The sequence below is a fragment of the Eptesicus fuscus genome, chromosome 6 (assembly GCF_027574615.1).
Source record: "Eptesicus fuscus isolate TK198812 chromosome 6, DD_ASM_mEF_20220401, whole genome shotgun sequence".
NCBI lineage: Eukaryota > Metazoa > Chordata > Mammalia > Chiroptera > Vespertilionidae > Eptesicus > Eptesicus fuscus.
In genome coordinates, this window is record NC_072478.1 from 85,372,501 (window position 1) to 85,393,448 (window position 20,948).

At 38.5% G+C, this 20,948-nt stretch overlaps 1 protein-coding gene across 2 annotated transcripts in view; it reads right to left on the reverse strand.

Moving 5' to 3' along the window:
- Positions 1-390: 390 nt before the first annotated feature.
- C6H5orf46 (chromosome 6 C5orf46 homolog) overlaps positions 391-20,948 on the reverse strand; it is a 55,668-nt gene continuing 35,110 nt past the window's right edge. Inside the window, exon 3 of one of the 2 annotated variants that reach the window (XM_028146005.2) lies at positions 391-427. In XM_028146005.2, coding sequence (XP_028001806.2) covers positions 406-427 — 22 coding nt within the window. In that variant the 3' untranslated portion in view covers positions 391-405. Of the gene's footprint in view, positions 428-17,377; positions 18,633-20,948 lie in introns of those variants that run through there. The other variant, XM_054717023.1, reaches the window with a different exon arrangement.

Here is a 20,948-nt window from a genome sequence, read left to right on the forward strand (position 1 = left end):
GTCGTTCACCAAGCCTCTAGTTTACCTCATGGAGTCTGTGTGACTATTAAGTGTCTAGCACAATGTGCGACAATAAATATTTTCCATCGACACACACACACACACACACACACACTCCCCTATATATATAATCATACCAGATACATAATAATAAGAAAAAAATATTGAAAATTACTTTTGGAAAACTAGATGTTTTGTTTCTCTCATGGTAAGATGGATGATATTGGTATATTTTGGGGGGCTTCAAGGGATAAGATATATGAAATTTGAAGACAAGCAGCTTAAAATAGATTTTAAAAGAAATTTAAGTTTGTACTCACTTGTTTTCCATACATAACTCGCATTCATTAGAATAAGTCTGCCCATCAGTCCCACAGATGGGGTTATATATCTTGGTGCATCCATTCACATTACTGTTACATACAGCCTAAAATGGAATTAAGCAGAATCATTTTCCATTCTTTGAGTTTATAGCAAAATCTTCAAAGTGCTTTTTACCTCCCTGGAGTTGCTTAGCTTAAAGATGAAAGCATGATTGTATAGGGAAAGTGATAATAAGAGAAAGAATTAAAGATTTTGAGTCAGAAAGCCTGGTTTAAAGTAATGCCTATGTTATTTACAAATTGTCTGACATTGGTAAATTTCTTGGTGTCTCTGAACCTCAGTCACTTTATCTGCAAAATGGGAATGAAATTATCTCATAATGGTTTTTTGACATTTTAATCAGGTGAGTGAATAATGTTCAAGTTTATAATTACTGAAGCTGCTAGCTTCTCTCAGGTCAACCACACCTTGAGCATGTTCTTCTTTGCACACTGTAGTCCGTTCTCTTAGTCACTTGAAGGCACTAGGTGTCTTCTATCCTTGGAGTCTTTGCACAGCCTATTTCCTCTATGTCAATAAGAACTAGTAATTATTGAATGACTACTGAAGGCCAGAGACTGTCCTAAGAGCTTTTCATTTGTTATTCTATTTAAAAACCCACAGCTATTCTATGAACTTTTTATTATACTCTTCTTCTAGTAAAGACAATGAGGCACAAAGATAAACCACCCTTGGCCACACAGGTATTAATTCCTGGATCCAGGATTCAAATCCAGTCATTGTAGATCCTGAGCTTTAGCTCTTAGCCACTTCACTCTACCACAAGCATGTCAAACTCTCGTTTATTTAAAAGGAGGCATGCGGCCCGCCAGCCGAGAGTTTGACATGCTTGCTCTACCACTTCTCCTCACCAGTTACACTTTGCTAACACTCATTTGTCCTTCATGGCTCAAAATAAATCTCTCTTACTTAGGGGCACTTTCCCTGATCACTCTAACTAGGCTAGGTTCCTAATGGTACCAGAACTTCTTTATAACACTTACCAAAAATGTAGTAATTTATTTACTATGTACTTTTGGTTTGTCATCTATCTCCCCACTAGGTATAAATATAATGGGAAGAGGGACACTTTTTTCTTTAAATATAGAGACAGAATATTTGTAGATGTTTGGATATAGAATACCTTTTCTAGAGGAAGAACCTAGTTTATTATATTCCTCTGTTATTATTAATTAGAGCTCCACCTTGGAGATCTGGAGCTTTTGGAGTGAGGATAATAAGGCTTCCACTCCAAAACCTTGTCCTTATATAAAAACCCCTTCACAGCAAGCACTGTGTGACTACATAGAAACTGCTTGTATATCAGTGAATTTGTCCTTTAACATGAGCCCCTGTGGGGGAACTACTGTTAGCATCTGCCTGTAGTAGGTTAAGCCTTGCTAGCATTCATACTCCTCATCTTGACTTCAGGCTAAACTGTAAGGGGACCACTGGGGCGTTCTTTGATTGGAACAAACAATTCTAACCTGAGAAATAAGAGATTACAAATTGTCTTTACCTTTGTTCCTGGGACATCAGCTTTAGCGTTACCTAGAAAACAAGTCAGACATGGGAAGTTGAGTCCTGAATCGGAGAAACTGTATCTATTCTATTCAAAATTCTCTGCTTCCTTTGAAGACAAGGACTTCTTTGATGGCCTCTTTCACTCCCCACTCCCTCTTATGCCTATTTTCTCTCAAGGACATCTCATTGGTGGCCACTCTCTCCCTGCTTGCTGAAAACTGGAAAAATTAAGCAAAAATTTGATTATGACCAAAGTATCTGAATTTGGTATTTGAGAAAAGTTGGCTCATTTCCTTGAAAATAGAAATGATGTGTTTCTGCTTGAAATGTATCAGGCATTGAGCAAATATCTTCTGAATGCTCACTGACTTTCCCACAACCAGTTATTTAGACCTTGATCTCACTATTAGTGATATAGGAAGTATAAGTATCTTTATCTCAGTTTATTGGTGAAGTTCATATAGCTAACTGTGAAACAGCTACAACTAGCAGTAACCAGGTATTCTGATGCAAAACTAACTTTTGCAATTCCATTTAAGTCTCCTTTTGTAAGCAATGTTTAAGAATGTTGTCCTTATTTTATATTAAAATTCCTCTTTCTACAATTCTCATCCAGTGAACTTATTTCATCTCGTTGGGACAGAAAGCTCTGTTCAAGCCTAGACTCTGTCTAAGTTCAGAAGGTAATGTGCCCAGTAAAGCAACAGGTCAAAAGCTTTTATTCAAGTCAGAAAAATATACAAAGATACTTACCAGACAGACTCAACAGGGCCAAGGCACTGAGAAGAAAGATGGCTGTTACCTTCATGGCTGAAGTTTTGTGTCCAGAGCTCAGCTGAAAACTGCAATGAACTTACCACTTCTCTTCAGAACCCTTGGACTGGAAAGGTTATATAGGCAGTGGCACCCCGGGCTCCACCTGCTGCCCTGTGTCACGGGTCTCTTTGGTTATTGATTGACTTCGCAGTGTAGCCTAGCCTCCAGGTTTGGGTAATGTCACCTGTGTACGAAAGCTGAAAGGAATGCCATGGGCCTGAAACGTGCAAGGCCAAAATCCTGTCAGGAAGAGAGTTCTGGTAGGTAGTTGCCTCTCTCCCTTGCCTCCTCTGTGATTTGGGAAGGCATTGTCTTTCCTCGGCCCCCGTTTTTTCTTCCGTTAGGTGAACTCAAAGGTCCCTTGTACTCTGTAGTTCTGGATATCTGAGCAGCTGTGGATATGTTATAAACCCTCTCCATTCTTTTTTGCTTTTCTTCAGCTTTTCCCTTTTTTATTCTTTCTCTATTTTTCTGTCACCCATTCACAAAGCCTAAAGTAGCTGACAGAAGGACAGGTTAGAGACAGGAGGACTCAGTTCCTTGAGGGGTGTGTGTGTGTGTGTGTGTGTGTACGCGCGCGCACGTCCTTGCCAGAGACACTTACTAGCTCTATGATATTGGAGATGTAGTGCACTTTTGCTGTGTCTCAATTTATTCATCTGAGAATTGAAATAATAATAGCACCTAACTCAAAGTGTTGACCTTTTATTCAAAAATATGTATTATGTCTACCATGTGTCATTGAGAAACAATTCTCTACTCTCACTCATGTTTCGCTTGTCTTGTGAATAGAGGCACTGGCTGGCTGCCTGTGCTTCAGCCCACCTTCTCAAGAGTGTTTGTATGACAAATGGCCTTGGAGAGTGTAATAGTGTACCCTCTGTAATAAAGAGGAGGTTTGTTTATGTTTAGTGTAATAAAGATGCTCTTTCCCTCCATGGCAAAGCTTAAGTAGCATAGTGCATTTTTAAAAAGATTAGGGATCTTTAAAAACCTTGGCATCCTATTCTTGTCACACACTGCACTTTCTGTTCAGGTACCACTGGGCCCTCTTCACATCACCCTGTGGAAATGGGGGCTTGGGAAACTAGAACAAATGCTGACACTCTGACTGTTGCTATTGAATAATTAAGTCCCTTGTCCCTGACCCAGGAGTTCAAGTCTTCTGCCAGCATCCATTTAACCGTGGCAGGTTAATTTGCTAGCTTTCAAGTAGGATAACAACTCAGACCCTCCCAGATCCTCACACATGTCAAGAGCTGTACTTACTGCTGTGGATACGTCAATGAATAGAAATGACAGTCTCTACCCTCATGGAGCTTCTATTGAATTTTAAATGGGGGAGACAAGCAATACAAAATAAATAATTATAAAGTATATCAGATGATGATAAATATTATGGAGAAAATGGATAGAGAGGGTAAGCATACTAGAGGATTTGGGAGATGGTTATAGATTGGTCAGAGAAGGCCTTGCTGATCAGGTGACATTTAAAAAAATGTTTTTATTTATTTCAGAGATAGGAAGGGAGAAAGAGAGAGAAACATCAATAATGAGAGAGAATCATCGATCAACTGCCTCCTGCATGCTCCTCCTAGGGATGGAGCCCGCAACTCAGGCAGGTGCCCTCACCAGGAATCAAACCATTATCTCTTTGTTCTTGGGTCAACGCTCAACCATTGAGCCACACTGGCTGGGCTGATTATGTGACGTTTGAACAGAGACATAAAAGAAGTGAGACATTTGAACCATGTGGATATCCAAGAACAAGCACTCCAGACAAAGAGAAATAATTGCAAGTGCAAAGGTCCTGAGACAGAAACTTGCTTGAGATAGACAAATATTCAGTTTGATTGTCTGGAGCAATGTGATAGAGAGAAACAGATGGTAAGATAAAGGAAGCAGTGGGGGCCTAAATAATGAAGGGCCTTTATTTTCTGACCAAAGAGAAAGCTGTTAGAGAGTTATGGAAGTGGAATGACATATGATGTTTGTTCTAAAAGGTCACTTTATCTGTTCTATGAAAATAGACCAGGAGGCAAGCGAAGCTATTGTAATAGTCCAACCAAGAGATGAAGGTGAAAGCAGAAGGAAGAGGTCGATATTGCACTTAGATGAATTAATACCTGTGAAGCTTTTATAACAGTTTCTATCACATGGTAAACACTTGGAAATATTATTTATATTGTTGTTACTTTATCAGTATTTTTAATGCTGTTTCATCTAACCAGAATGCTCTTCTTTACGCTTATACTGAATAAATTCTTCCTAAGTCTTTAAGACTCAGTTTGAATGTTGTTTCTTACTGGAAAGATTCCTTAGATCATTCTGGGCTTCCGTGGCATTTTGAGCATGCTTGGATATAACATATGACACACTGTTGAAACTCTTTGTGCTTATAACTAGTTCCCCCATCTTCCATTTATGCTTCAATCTTCACATTCTAGCTTCCTCCTTTATTTCTGCTAGTGACTTGTTCTTATTTAGGTCCCCAGGTTGATTAATTCCTTGCAGATTCTTTCAGAGCATGTGGCCTCTATTCACACTTGATTACACTTGATATCATCTTTTTCCTTGGGTTTCATGACTGCACAGCCCCCTACATCTCCTCATATCTTCTCCATCCTGGTTTCCTTTCCATCCTCTTTATCCAGTCTTCTCACTCTAATGTGTAAAGACTTGGAGTCTCTCAAATATTGACCCTGGGCCCCATTCATGCCTCACTTTTCATTTTCCTTAGGTGAGCTCATTCATTCACATCATAAGTTTTATATATATATATATCTATATATATATCTATATCTATATCTATATCTATATCTATAATGTTATATATCATGTATTACATATTATATATATATTATATATATCTCCAAAATATGTATCTTTTTCCTACATCTCCTATGATCTTCAGACCAGATATTAAGTGCCTTCTTAACAATGTGGACATCCTACATCACTTAAAAATTAATATGTCCTATACTGCTATTTTGATTGCTCACAACAAAAAATTATTTTTAGTCACCCTATTGCTTCTCTTTCTTCCATCTGGTTGGTCAAGCCAAAACCCAAGTGTTCTCCTTGATGCTTTCCTCAGTCTTACCATGCACCATCTTCCACACCTAATTTATTACCAAGTTCTGTTCTTGAATCTGTGTCCTACATAACCTCAATTCTGTACATTTCTCATCACCTTACACTGTCATATCTACAAAAATGCATGTCATAATAATTCATTTGGTGTGAGAATAAACTTTGAAAAGTAAATACATATTGTACCAAAGTATTATCCTCCATTTCACCTGGAAGAATAATTGCTAGCTGTAACAATGTTATTCTTCCTTCCATGGGTTGGTATAATGGGAAATCCATTTAGGCTTTATAAGCTCAATGTCTTGACAGAATAAAGACTGTCTGCCTTATGAGATGGAATGGGTATAGGTTGAAACAACTCTGCTCATGTGCTAGACTCTTAGTCACATTTAATGTGTTTACATGACCTAGCTTTTCGTAAATCCTCCCTCTTTCTTCATTTCTCTGTGTACATATCTATGTGTGCATATCATCAGGAGCTCAGGCAAACATATTATGACCCATTCCTCTCTGTTTCAAGGACAAATTATTCACCTGAATAAAGAATGATGACAAAACTTAAGAGAACTGTTCTAATGGCTGCTGATAAAACTTGCTGGAATGGGGATGTTTGTTGGGCACCTGTTGATTTTCACATCCTGTGCCCAGCTTGTATTTTTATTAAAGTATAATTGATGTGCAATATTATATTCATTTAAGATGTACAACATAGTGATTCAGCATTCATATACCTTAGATGTGATCATCATGATAAGTCTAGCAACCATCTTTCTCCATGCAGTTATTATGATATTAATTGTATCCTCTGTCTGTACATTACATCCCTATGACTTACTATTTTTATAACTGGAAGTTTGTACCTCTTAGTCCCCTTTACCCCTTGCAGGGACATGCCCAAGTTTTGACTAGTAAGAAAAATTACAGAAACTAGAGATATGGAGTCTAATGTATCTAGCTGACATTTGAAGATCTCTTTGACTTAGCTGTGTCTTAGCTCTTCAATCTTACTTTATTATTATTAATATAATTTTATGACTTTTCTTAATAACCTCTTTCCTTTTATGCTTACTCTTCAAACAGGTTCCAGTGGTTTTGCTTGTACCCATCCTTTATAGCCTGGCTAAAATATCTGGTGCTTAAATCTGTAAAAATTTTATCTCTCATTCTAATTCATAAAGCTATCATTAAATAATTATGTTAATTACATAATCATATAACTATAATTTTAACCACTACTGCTAAAAATTGTCAAAAGTTTCTATGCCAGGCACTGTGGTACTTTATTTTCATTATTTTTAATCCCCACTGCATTATTATTTCCATTTACAAATAAGGAAACTGAAACACAGATATTTCAGTTGTCATATTTCTGGTCACAGAGATGAAATACTGGCATATATATTTATGATATGTACACATATATAAAGGTATACACACAAATATACCTATATACATATATAAATGTATATATACGTGTATAGACATATACACGTATATATACATTTATGTATATAGACATATACACGTATATATATGCACATTCTTTATACACACACACATATGTGTGTATAATATATCCCTAACTTCATGTCTCTTGTTCATTCTTCCTAATGTATTCCATTATGTTCCAGCACTTTTCACTTGGAAACAGTTATTTAAGTGTAATGACATGGTTAGAGCACTGACTTAAGCTTCAGGAGGCCTTGGTTCCTAATTTAATATTGCCACTGGCAACCGTCTGATGTTTTGCAAGGTCTCTTTACTCTGCCAGCTTCAGTTTCCTTCGCTTTATGTATTACAAGTATCTTCTTCTGAGTGGCTTACTTTCACCCTCTTAATGGTATCTTTTGATGAACAAAGATACTTAATTTTAATTGAGTCCAATTTAGCAATTTTTTTCTTTATTGTTAATGTTTTAGGGTAGACTTGTAACCTATTTAAGAAAATATTGCCTGCCCCAAGGTTATGAAGATATTCTATATCATTCTAGAAACTGTAAAATCCCTTGTAATTAATTTTTATAAATTATATAAATAGGTGTCAAGATTCAGTCTTTTTTCAACATTGATTTGTGGATAGCCATCCCATTTTCAGTTATTGAAATTACCATTTCCCCCCATCACGATGCAATGTCACTTTTGAAACCAGTGGGCTATTTAATTGTGGGTGAGTTCCTGCAGCTTGTTTTCCTTTGTCTATCTTTGCTCAGATACTCTACTGGACTTTTTTTTTTTTTAATATATTTTACTGATTTTCTACAGAGAGGAATGGAGAGGGATAGAGAGCTAGAAACATCGATGAGAGAGAAACATCAATCAGCTGCCTCTGCACACCTCCCACCGGGAATGTGCCCGCAACCAAGGTACATGCCCTTGACCGGAATCGAACCTGGGACCCTTCAGTTCGCAGGCCGATGCTCGATCCACTGAGCCAAACCGGTTTCGGCACTTTACTGGACTTTTTATCTAATATGTTTTTCTCTGTAACACCTACTTGCCTCTCACACTTTTGTTTACTGTTATGCACACTAGGTGGCAGCCTTTCCCCTCTCTGATGTCTGTCTTTGCTATTGGCTAATGTTTCTTGACTTGGTAGAGGCTCATCCCGTGGGTATGGAAGATTCACCCTGACCTATCTCAGTCCACCTTGGTCTCATTGAAATAGATATTTAACTGATGCCGCTAAAAATATAACTGGAGTTGAAATAGTCCTCTCTTTCTTGGAGTTGCTTTTTTATAGTCAAGGAATGTTGGGGAGAGTGGAGATGAGCACTTGCTGTGTGTTGTCAGTGGGGGACTGAGCTTAAGTGCTCCTCAGTATTCCAATCAACTGGTTGTTTAAACATCATATCATCATTACAGACGTCTCATAGTTAACCTTAGGGAATGCAGATACAGTTTTTCACAATACGGTTTTAAGGCAAAGTGAATGTCAGTTGCCTGTCTCAACACTACTTTCCAGGGTTTGCAATTGTTCTGTAGAATAACTATGTTCCTCACAGGTCTGGGAAGGACAAGAATCACCTTTTCCAACTCTCCATCTGATGTTTACATTTCATCTATCTATTAGTGGGCCTCTAGCCAATGCTTAAATACTTCAGGTGATAGATAGGGATTAGCAGTTCCTGTATGAAGCTGAAATCTGTCCTGGAATTTCCACCTGTTTATCTTCATCCTTGACTTCAGAACAATTCTGTTTTTTTATCACTTTTTTTGATCCTACTTCAAATATTTGTTCATAATCGATACAGTCCACTCTCAGTCTTCTCTTGGTGAGATAATCTATCAACTACCTCTCATTTGATACTGCTTCGTTTTTCTTCCTCAGAATGGTTGTTTGGTGCTTTTTAAAGGAACTATCTAGAATGCTACTTCAGGACTATTTGACCAAGCAGTGGGATTGTTACCCCCTCTCTCATCTGTGCATAAATTCTATTAGTGATGTCAAAAATCTCATTAATTATCTTCTAACTCAATGTTATGCTTTTACTTACTTTACCACACAGAATTTGCCTACATCCCTTTTCCCTCGTGTGATGCTGCTAAGTATCTTTTCTACTTCTGTCCTTTTGCTGACACTTAGCTTATCAGGTCATCTGGGCAACCAGGTGGGGAAGTGCCTCAATCTCACCACAGGGAAATGTTATGATGGTGTATTTTTTTATTCAACAAATACTTATGTAGACTTATTATTCGTTAGGTGTTGATAGAAGGAATATGTAAATTCCATTTAAATTAAGTTAATAAGTGACAGAATGTGAGACGTAGAGACAAAGGGAATGCACCTATTTCAAGAAGTTTTGCTCTAAAGAGAATGGGAAATACAGGCTGTTGCTGAAAGTGGACATGGGTTTGTAAAGGATTTTAAGATGGGAAATAATGTACTTCAAACCACTAGGCCTACTCCAAATACTCTTTTCTTTAGGATCAAAATTCTTAGTCCCTTTAATCATTTATGAGAGTGGAAAGAAAATAATGTCATAAACCCTTTGTAGAGCCTTCCAGTATTCAACACATAAAAGGCAAGTGATAAGTATTTACTGCGGGTAATAAAAGAAGGTAAAGGCAGATCTCTCTCTATCTCTCGCATAAAGGCAGATCTCTCTCTCTCTCTCTCTCTCTCTCTCTCTCTCTCTCTCTCTCTCTCTCTCTCTCTTTTTCACACACACACACACACACACACACACACACACACCCTTCGCCCTCTCTTCTCAGGTGTGTTTTCTTTACCTTTCTTTCTCCTAAGCTCCAAGGACCCTTCTTTTGCCTCTGTAACTCATTTTCTATGTTTATGCAACCCAACTGGCTCACTTTTTCTAGTTCTGTGACTTTCTAGATAAACTGTTGCTTACACTTGAAAAAATAATAATAAAGGAAGGTAACAGCTTGAGACAATCATACTTTTGAATATAGGACTGCTAAGAAAGATCAAAAGCAACTGAAGCAAATGTGGAACTCAAGAGAGAATTTCTTTCAGCATTGAGAATCCTAGCAGTATATATCCAAATCATAATTATTGAACAAGCGACTTTTCAGTTTCATGTGAAGATGGGTCTTCCCTACTTTGATCGCCCCAGCAAATACACAGCCAGAATAGTGATATCCCTGCTAGGGAGTAAGAATAGCTCCCTAATTGGTGAAAACTCTGCCCATGTGCATGCTTCTATATAGAATATTAAACCAGGAATTCTAACTTTTCATTTTCTTTTCTCTGTTACTAAACTCCTGCAATAATGACCTTTTTTTAAAAAAAAATTCTCCAGAGTTAAACACTGTTTAATATAGAGGGACCTGACAAAATGGGAAAAAAATCCATTCCCATTTAAAAAATCTAAGCACTTATGGGTAGAGTAAACTTTAATAATTTTGCAAAGGAATGATGACATCAGACACCAGACAACAAAACAACACATCATTCTTTTTAGATACTTTTATTTGGGAGTCCTCCTTGGTCATTTCCACCAAGCAGAAGCCAAACCCACAAATGTTTGGTTGCTTCTTTGCCTTCTTTCTCTTTTCTACTCCCTCCACTCCAGAATGAAACACCAGTTTCTTTTCTTGTCTAAAGTGGAACCAAATGACCCCTAGGTCCTTAGGCTACCACACCCAATACATTCTTTTATTTTTAAAACTAGAGGCCCTGTGCACGACAATCGGGCACTGGGGGTGGGGGTGGGGGCGGGGGCGGTGCTCTCAGCCCGGCCTGAGAATCTCGCAGTCTGGGATCCCTCAGGGGATGTCCATCTGCCCTCGCTCCTTAACACCCGCTTGTAGCAGAGGTGGTGGGAGAGGCTCCTGCCATGACTGCTGCACTCACCAGCCATGAGCTCAGGCTTCTGGCTGAGCAGCTCTCCTCCTGTGGGAGCACACTGACTACCAGGGGACAGCTCCTGTGTTGAGCGTATTCCCCCTGGTGGTCAGTGTGTGTCATAGCGACTGGTAGTTCCACTGTTTGATTTGCATATTAGCCTTTTATTATATAGGATTTTATTCATTAATTTTTAGAAAGAGGGACAGAGTAACATTTATGCATTCATTGTTTGGTTCTTATGTGCCCTGGCCAGGGATCGAACCTGAAACCTTGGTGTATCAGGATGACACTCTAATAAATTCTTGCCAGGGTATTTTCCCCAAAAGACAGTTCCTTCCCTAAGATAAATTCTGGTATCAGCAGTTGAGTTAACATTTCTAGTGATTGAAAGGCCAGTCTCTGGAGAACAACAGACCTGCATGTCTTAGAGCGAAACTTCACATTATGAACCTCAGTTTTAACAATCTTTTCTTCAAAACCCCTGGTGCCAGATGACTTTTATATTTCAGATTTTTTTAAATTTCAGAAAAGTCATATGATGTACCATCTAATCAAAGAGCTAATATGCTAATTAGACTAAACAGCAGAACAACCGTCTGGACAACCTTCCAGATGAAGCCAGGGCTGCAAGGGCCGGCTGAGGCTGGGAGGGGCTGTGAGGGCTGGCTGAGACTTACAAAACAAACCAAAAACTGGTTTTCATAATTCTGTGGGGTTTGAAATGGTGAGTTAGGGACTCTGAGCTTCTCCCTACTTCATGGAGTTGTCATGAGGAATAAAGAGAATGATGCACATGCCTGGCCAGTTCAGTTGTTGACTGTCAACCCCTCAACCTAAAGGCCATGGGTGTGATTTCTGGTCAGGGCACGCCCTGGTTGGGGACTCAATCCCCAGTAGGGGGTATGCGGGAGGCAGCTGATTGACCGTCTCTCTCAGTGATGTTTCTATCTCTATCCTCCCTTCCTCTCTCTCTAAAATAAATAAAATTATATTAAAAAAGAGGATGATGCATGTAAAGCTCATACTCAAACCATGACAATAAAAGCTTAATAAATGGTTACCACTGCTATTGCTGCCATACTTTTAGCTCACCTTAAACTTGGGATCAACTTCCTGCCCTTTCTTTTCCCTCTTATTGGTAAAATATTTTGTAGTATATATGGCATTTATAGGAAATTTCTGAGCTGCCCTTATATTAACTATTTTTAAAAGAACAAGCCACTAGCGTTGGAAACCACCACCGTTGGGCCCAGACAGTTGTGAGCACCTCCCATCCAGGTGTCTTTGTTGACAGAGCCCTGAGTCTCCCTTCCAGAAACTTTGTTCTTCTCCCAGCCTGGCAGCAGTTCTTCTCTGGCAATAATTAACTCAATGCTCAAACAAGAGAGAAGGAAACATTTCAGTTGAGAAATGTAAATGTTTACTGGAAGAACAAAAAATGTTTTTGTGACATATGAAACCCGCCTCCCCCCCAAAAAAAAATTATAGCTAATGATAGAGGCATACACAGTACTTCGGGGCAAAAGATCAATATATAATTAACCACTTTTCAAATAAGGAAATAAGGAAACATAGGATGGGTATGGAGCAACCACAGCAAGAGAAAGAGAGAGTATGGGAAGAAAGTGAAAACAATTGGAGCAGATTCTGGTTTCTGGTCCTACTACTTTTAAACTAATCTCTCACATTTTATTAATGAATTCATTCTTGGCAATTAAAATGATCTTTTTAGTCTTTCTCGCATCTCTAGACTCTCCAAACTCTCCCTGTCATTATTCTATCTAGAACATTTCTACTGATACCTTGACATCATTTCAAGCATACTTTATAAAACAAATCTGATAATCTTTCTTGTCAATCTTTCTGATCTCTGAACGCATAGTAATCTGGCCCACTCAGTGTGTGTGTGTGTGTGTGTGTGTGTGTGTGTGTATGTGTGTATGTGTGTGTGTGTATGTGTGTGTGTGTATGTATATATATACATATATATACATACATACACACACACACACACATACATACATACATACATGAGGCCTGATGCATGAATTCGTGCTTGGGTAGGGTCTGGCCAGCCTGGCCAGGGGGAGGGGACATGGGCGGTTGGCTGACCTGCCTGCTGGTCGAACTCCTGGTCAAGGGGACAATTTGCATATTAGTCTTTTATTATATAGGATATACACTGAGTGGCCAGATTATTATGCATTCAGAGATCATAATAATCTGGCCACTCAGTATATATATGTACTAATTTTAGGAAAGTGTCTTCCTCTGAAAAGGCACACTACATTATTGGTAATTCTGTAGTCTAAAAACCAGAAGTAACTCTTTTTCATTAATAATAATGGCAAAACCAAAAAATAATTATTGATAAAAGCCCCAGTAGAAATAAAACTTTATGGCAAATAATTAAAAACAAATAAGTAATAAAAAGTACTAATTGCATGCCAAGAACTATGCCAAATACCATGGAGCTCATTTAATGCTACAAAAACACTTAAAGGACTATCATTAGCCCCATCAGCAGATGAGAAAACCAAGGTTATGTAGGTTAAGAACCTTGCTTGCCACATTTGAGTCTACGTCATTAGAACTGGCATTCAACAACAGATCTGAATGCGTCCACAACCATTTTCTTCAGCATGCTAGAAACCATCTCTTACCCCCTCCCGCCCCCCTTCTTAATATTGGTGCACATGAAACATTTCTATGTGTCTCTGGAAAATAGGTTATGCCTTAATCATGTGAGCATGATGTTCTTTTTCTGTATTGGAAAAATATTAAGGAGGAAATATTAAGGTTCTCTAGTATGTGAACCCTTTGAACTCGCTTGCTTTTTTTCTCGATTCCTTTATTCTAATGCTAACCGTGTCGAGTCACACTCGACATCCGAGTGCAAAAGGTATTAGGTTGGAATTTGCTCAAAGAGTTCCTTGGTCAAACACTACCTTGTCACTCAGTGCAGGACAAAGACTGGTGCCAACGAAGAGTGTTAAAATCCCATAAATCATCTGCTGAACTTTACATAGAAACCTTTAACAAACACCATTAATCCCATGTTTACCAAAGGAAAGAACTTTTTCTAAAGATGTTTATGGGAAGGATCCAATGTTTAAAAAACATTTTAAAACAGGTTTTAATTTTAAACCATAAAACATGTTCATGCTAGAGAATTTGATAAAAGAAGTATAAAAAGAATATTTTGTTAGAAAAGCCTTCCTTTTTAAGCTCTCGTGGATCATCTGATTTCTATCCATTTGTTCCGGCTCAGGCTTCTGACAAAATATGGAGCAAGCCCACCTTCTTTTCCTTTTAATGGCCCACCATATACCTGAGGGCAGTGACCCACTCTCCAGGCTCCTTGTCAAGCTGGATCTTCTCTTCTACAGTGTAAATAGGATAATAATGAAAATGTGTTGAATTGAGGATTTGGGCTTTAAAGGTACAGGCACCCTCTCAGGGGAAAAGGTAATGTATTAGGAGGGATTCAAATTGGTGCTAGAAGTCTCATCAGAAGCTGAGACTGCTTTGGGATCAGCTCTTCTTTCTCTTCTCTTGTGGGTCACAAGGTTGCCACCTTTTAAAGCAACTTTGCTTTCTTTGTTCTCTTTCTCTTCGGACAGCAACTTCTCTGTATCGTTTCTCTTATCTTAAAGTTTCTGCTCACTCTAATATCACCTTGCCATGACCCCTGTTGACTCAAAGCAGTCTTGGGTTTTCAGCTTCTACCACCCATTACTCCATTTTCTTGTACTAATACTTTCATGTTCCTAAAATAAAAATCCTGACCTAGCTCGAGCTTGCTTCTCTCTCTCTCTCTTTTTCTCATTCTCTCTCTCTCTCTCTCTCTCTCTCTCTCTCTCTCTCTCTCTCTCTCTCTCTCTCTCTCTCTCTCTCTCTGTGTGTGTGTGTGTGTGTGTGTGTGTGTGTGTGTTTTAACCAGGTCACTCAGCAGTTCTCAGGCCAGCCTGTAGGTTGACTGCCATGGAGCTAGGTACATAGTCCCTGGATAAATCCATCATTGCCTTGGGATTGGCATTCCTAAGGAATACCAACAATGTGAGGCAAAACTTACTGAATTGGTCAACTTCATGGTCAGGTAGTAAATAGGTTGTGAGAGAAACAGCTTCCTTTCATCAGCACAGCACGCATCCTAAGGCTCTGCCTGCCCAGCAGAATCATAATCCCTTTCATTTCCTTAAAGCTCTTCACGTACAAAATGCCCTCAAATAACATGACTTATTTATCACCAACACTGTGAGGCAGCTACTGTTTCTAATTTTAAACAAAAAAAAAAAAACACACAACTAAAATGAAGTATCTGGCTCCAAGCCACCCTGTTAACAAGAGTGGTCTAGAATTGAGGTCTGTCTGATTTTAAGACAAGTGTTCTTTCTTTTATCTCAGAGGTTCGCAAAATTTAACATACATCAGAATCACTTGGAGGGCTCCAGAGTTTCTGATTCACTGGGTTTAGGGTAGACCCAGAGAATTTGTTGACAAGTTTCTAGAAGAGGTTCTTGTTTCCAGATGTTGTTTGGGACCATACTTTGAGAATCACTGTAGTATATAGATGGCTTCATCTGAGGCTCTCACTAATAAGCAAGTGTTAGGTGCCCTTTGTGCATGTCTATTACCACTCTCCCTCTACTTAAAGAAGGGGAGCATCTCTTCTACACGCCAAACAGTGAGTTACTGTAGGCAAAGACTGTCATCCGCAGCCCCTGGCACAGTGCTTTCATGGTTCATAGCACTAGCTTTAACTGATACTAGTACTTCTTTTGGAAAATGTACTTACTTTTAAGCATTTATTTCTCACCACACTAATAGTTTCCAAAAATTCATTGAAAAGAATGTGGCCTTTCAATGCTCTTAGTCTCATTTAATATTTTTGTTTTTCACGCCTTGTTGAAGAAATATTTTTAAGATAATGCATTAATCCTTGTTCCTATTTATTGTGTAGAGTTTAATGAGCTTACTTTCTTTGATGATGAAACACTAGCCAATTGTTTAGGACTGGGGTTAGGGTGAGGTGAGTGAGGTTGAGTCATTCATTGGCAGAGTTGAATCCTATCTCTATTTAAAGTTTTATATTTTGTTTATCATGTTTTTTTTACATTAATTTTGATTTAAATAAAATATTACATTATTTATCTTGCTGTCGAATTTTTGGTGTCCCCTTAAAATTTGAACCTAAGGTGAATGTCTTTCTAATTTCACCCTAGTACCAGCCCTGCTAGTGTTCTGATTCCAAACACTATTATTTTAGTTGTTTCTGATACAAATTTGACTGAATGTGGAATCCCACTACCTGAGTTTTTATGATATTTCCATGGAAGCTTATTGAGATAGTGTAGTTGGAATTCTTTATGCATTTCTTGCCTCCTGCTGTACTATTTGCCCTCACCCACTTTTACATCCCTAGGTTCTGCCCATTCTTTAGGCCTGATCAAATTCCCACTCTCCACGAAGATTTTCTCATACGTTGCCAGCGGGTCTCATCTTCCCACCCTGGGAACACTTATACTAATTCCCATTCCAGCAATCAACAGTTGTTTCAGCTGGACCCTGACTCTGCCCCATTTCTGAGTTCTAGTTTTTCAGGATTTACTTCTGTCTTTGAATTACAGATTTTCAAAATGTTTTTCTAGATCGTAACTTTAAGTATCTGAATTATGCTCAAGCTTGACTATGCATTTGGTTATCATTAGTTTCCTTAAAAACAATGTCCTGTGGGGAAAACCTATGAATGTGATTTTTCCTTTTCTCTTTTGTAGCAGCATCATTCCAGGTCCCAACCTCTTTTTAGTTATTAGTGATGTTGTCTGCAGTAGATTTCCTGTTGTCCTCTGAAAGTTTGCCTTTGTCCGATCAAGGGCTCTTGATATTCTTTTCTGATGTTCTTATTTCCTTAGTAATAAGTCAGTTCTAAATTGGAAACAAATATCATGATCTAGTAGTTAGTTCATTGAATTTGGCCCAGAACTTTTCTCTTTTGCCTCTGAAATGCTATATTGCAATCTTTATCCCTCCATATTTAATCAGTCCTGGCAAGGTTTTAACCTTGGGACTCTTACCCAGGTGTATCATTCCTGATATGACAGGGTTCTCTTTGAAATGGCAAATGTCTTCTCTCTTAGCTCCTGCCCACCTAGTAAGGAATTAGGTCCTCATTTTAGTATCTGCTTTATTTTCTCTCTAGGTCTTTTCTCTGTATGTGTTTAACAGAAGCAAAAATGACCATCTGCACCACTTATCACTTAAACAGGAGCTTTATTCTTTATAACCCAGATAACAGAATATGTATACTATATTATTACATACATAATCTGTTACACTGTGTATGTCATAAATGTTAAGCAGGAAAGGGCTATTGATTTAGTCTTGCAGACTATTACTTGCTTGTTAAATTCCCCTCCATACCCTCTTCAAACAAAAGTTATTTAGGAACCAGTATCAGACTTTGGCAAATAGCCATAAAATGAAATTTGGAGCCTAGTAGCCTGATCCTATATGGATATACTGGATAAATCTTTATACTGATGACTCTCAGTATTTTTTGTTGTTGTTCTGATCAGTTTTGTGTTTCCTGTAGAAATAGAAGACTCCCACTGTCCATTTATTTATTGTTTGGGACAAAAATGGGACATAATCCCTCTTCCACTTGTATGAGATGGAAGGGGTAGTGGCCACAATTACCATGGTAGCTGACAGGGAGTGAAACAAGTGCTCCTAGAAATCATGCCCAATGAAGGAATAGAGAACCAAGTTGAGGCAGCTGTTGATAAAGGCCATAGCTGATATGAAGGGGTCTATAACTAAGGCCACCTGGTGTAGGTCCTTTCTGTTCTCTTGATAGGAGGCAAAGTCCAGCCACACAGGGACACTTGTAAAGACAACAGCAGAGGAAGAAGGCAATCACTGTGGTTGCAAGGACCTGCAAAGGTCAGCTGAACCTGGCCAGCTGGCTTTGTTTTAACTTCAAGGTTACAAGGATATAGCAGCAGGTGATAATGGCCAGAGCCAGAATGAAGCCAAAGACAAAATGGCTAGAGATCAGCTTTTGTTACTGCAGAATAATTATTTCCTTCAACAGTCAATGACTTCCTTGAGTTTTCTTTCAAAGGTCACATTGTTTGAAGCAATAGGTGACCCACCATAACTATTTCCTTGAAGATTAAGTAGGGTGCATAGAAGGAGACTGCCAAAAGCTATGTTCCCAAAGTTCCCAGAGCTACTTTAGCTTGTGTGTAGTTGTTCCAGGATTGGATTGGCCAGAAGATCATAACACAGCAGTTCATGGAAATGAGGATCAAAAGAAAGACACTGAACAGAAAGTAAAGAATAGACATGGTGCTGTTGAACTTACAGAGCAATTGGCCAAAGAGCCAGCAAGATGAGCTGGAGAGGCAACAAGAAGATGATGGTAAAGTCAGCCACAGCCAGGTTGAGGTACCACACCGTGTTGACTGTGCAGAGCATGTGGAAGCCAGCCACCCAGATGACGAGGCCATTGCTAGTCAGACCTAGGAAGAAAGTTACAGACTATCATGGAAAAGATGTTAAGAGGAGGCTTGACTCTCTCCAAAGAATCATCATAATAGTCTGATATAGGCATAGAACTCTCCATAGCCAGCAGTGATAGCATAGATATTTTTTCCACACCACTATAAAAAGAGCCAAGGTTTAGTTAGACTCAAACTTCCACAACTACACACATTGCTTAAATTCTTACCATCTCCCTTCTTATAATAACTACAGAGAGCTTTCATATCCCTGCTCTAGAATGCATATTTCTTTACCAACGATATTTCTTCTCCTCCTTGGTCTGCTCCCTCCTCCTCCTCCTGTCCCTTCTCTACCTCCTCATTTTATTTTTATATTCAGTTTTTTTCGCTACATTTACAGCACTTATTCTATGTGACCTACTTTCCATATTATTGCATATAATGATTTAAACACCTATGAATCCAATGCTTTGCTCATATATTGCATTTAATTTATTACTCATATCAAATCTGTGATATAGAAAGGAATTATTATGGATGAGGAAAAAAGGTTTAGAGAGATTAGTAAATTCCTGAAAGTCAAAGATCCAGTAGCTAAAAAAAAAAAAAAAATGCAGAACTGAATTTTGAGCCTAGTTCTGCTTAATTAAAGATTCATATTCTTGACACTGTTCTTTGATTCTCTCCTCGGTGTCAGTGAGAGGCTCATATTTATTTTTTCAATTTTGTTTACAAAGGAGCTTTCCTGTACTTCACAGTATTAATAACTTCCAAGATGGAATGCTTAGGCAATCATGTTTTATTATTGATCTCATTTTACATATATGAAAACAAGGACTCCAGGAGGCTGCTTTCATGTAGCTCATGACACTTAGAACTAGCAGATCTGGGTCTTGAATGAAGACCTCCGGATGCCAAACCCTGTCTTTTCCCCACCTCATCACAATGCTTCCTTATTATGGGGAAAGGGTATCTTGAAGCTGGTGTCTAGAAGTGTTGGACTCGCTCCCAATGAACCCCCAAGTTCTCTTAAGGGACTAGGATCCCATCAACTGCATTTAGGAGCTAGATATAAAAGTAGCATTCTTATGAATTATTGCTTTCTCAGTTTCTTATGGAAAATTCAGTAAGTTTTGTTTCACACTTTTGGTATTCTTGTCTATTTCTGTTTTGCTTTTTTCTCTGTTTCAATTGTTACATTCCTTAAGCTGTGGGGATGGTCTTCAATCCTATTAATACCCTCATGTTTTGCTTACACTGTTCTCACTGCCTAGAATGCCCCCACCCTTTACTGTCAGTGAAATCCTGCACAAAATATTCTAGTAGATTTCTTTGCATCTTCTTCTGGTTGCTCCTAGTATTTGGTATCTGCTTAATTCCAGCAGTAATGCCTATTTATCAGAAATCTTATCAATATTCATCATAGAAGCCACATTTTATTCTGCTTCTATCATTTAACACCTTAGACAATAGATTTACCCTCTATGAGCTTTATGTTCTTCCTCTTTAAAATGGATATATAATATTTATACCTCAGAGGGTTGTTGCCAAGCTCTAAAGGAATAATCCCATGAAATATTTGGAAATATCTGTGACACATCAAAAATACTGTTGATAATGCCAGTTTTTATTTTTGTTGATGTTATTGTTACTACTTTATTCTATACATTTGGTTTATAGTAGCTGTTCCATAAGCATTTATTTGTTTATTGTAGTGCTAATCAAGATTAAATGAGATTATATATGTAAATATGGATTGTAAAATCTAAAGAGATATATAAAGCAGAACCCTTCTCCTAGAAGGCACTCATTTCTTTCCTTGTCTTATTTGCTTATTTATTTAAGTGAAGTCTCTTTTCTTTTTTTAAATTGACTTCAGAGAGAAGAAGGGGGAGGGGAGAGAGAAAAAAGAGAGAAACATCAATCAGTTGCCTCCTGTACACGCCCTGACTGGGTATCAAACCCTCAACCTGAGTATGTGTCCTGACTGGGAATCAAACTCACCACTTTCTGGTGTATGCCCCAACCAACTGAACCACACCAGCTAGGACAAGCCTCCCTCTTCTTGACCAATCCCTACCCAGCTTCCCACAAGCATCTCCCCAAAAGGCTATCCCCAAACACCTGTTGAGCCCTCCTGTGCCTCCGTCAGGGGGAAGCCCACACACACTCACCTTGGCTAGCCTAGGACCCTGCCTCCCTGCTGGGGCTTTTGAAACAGACAAATCCTTCCTGGAGTTCTTTCCACTGTATGGGGCTGTGGGAGTCTAAGGCTTCTTTGTCAGTTGTCGGGCTGGAGAAGACTCTACTAAGGACCTAAATAATACAATGGAA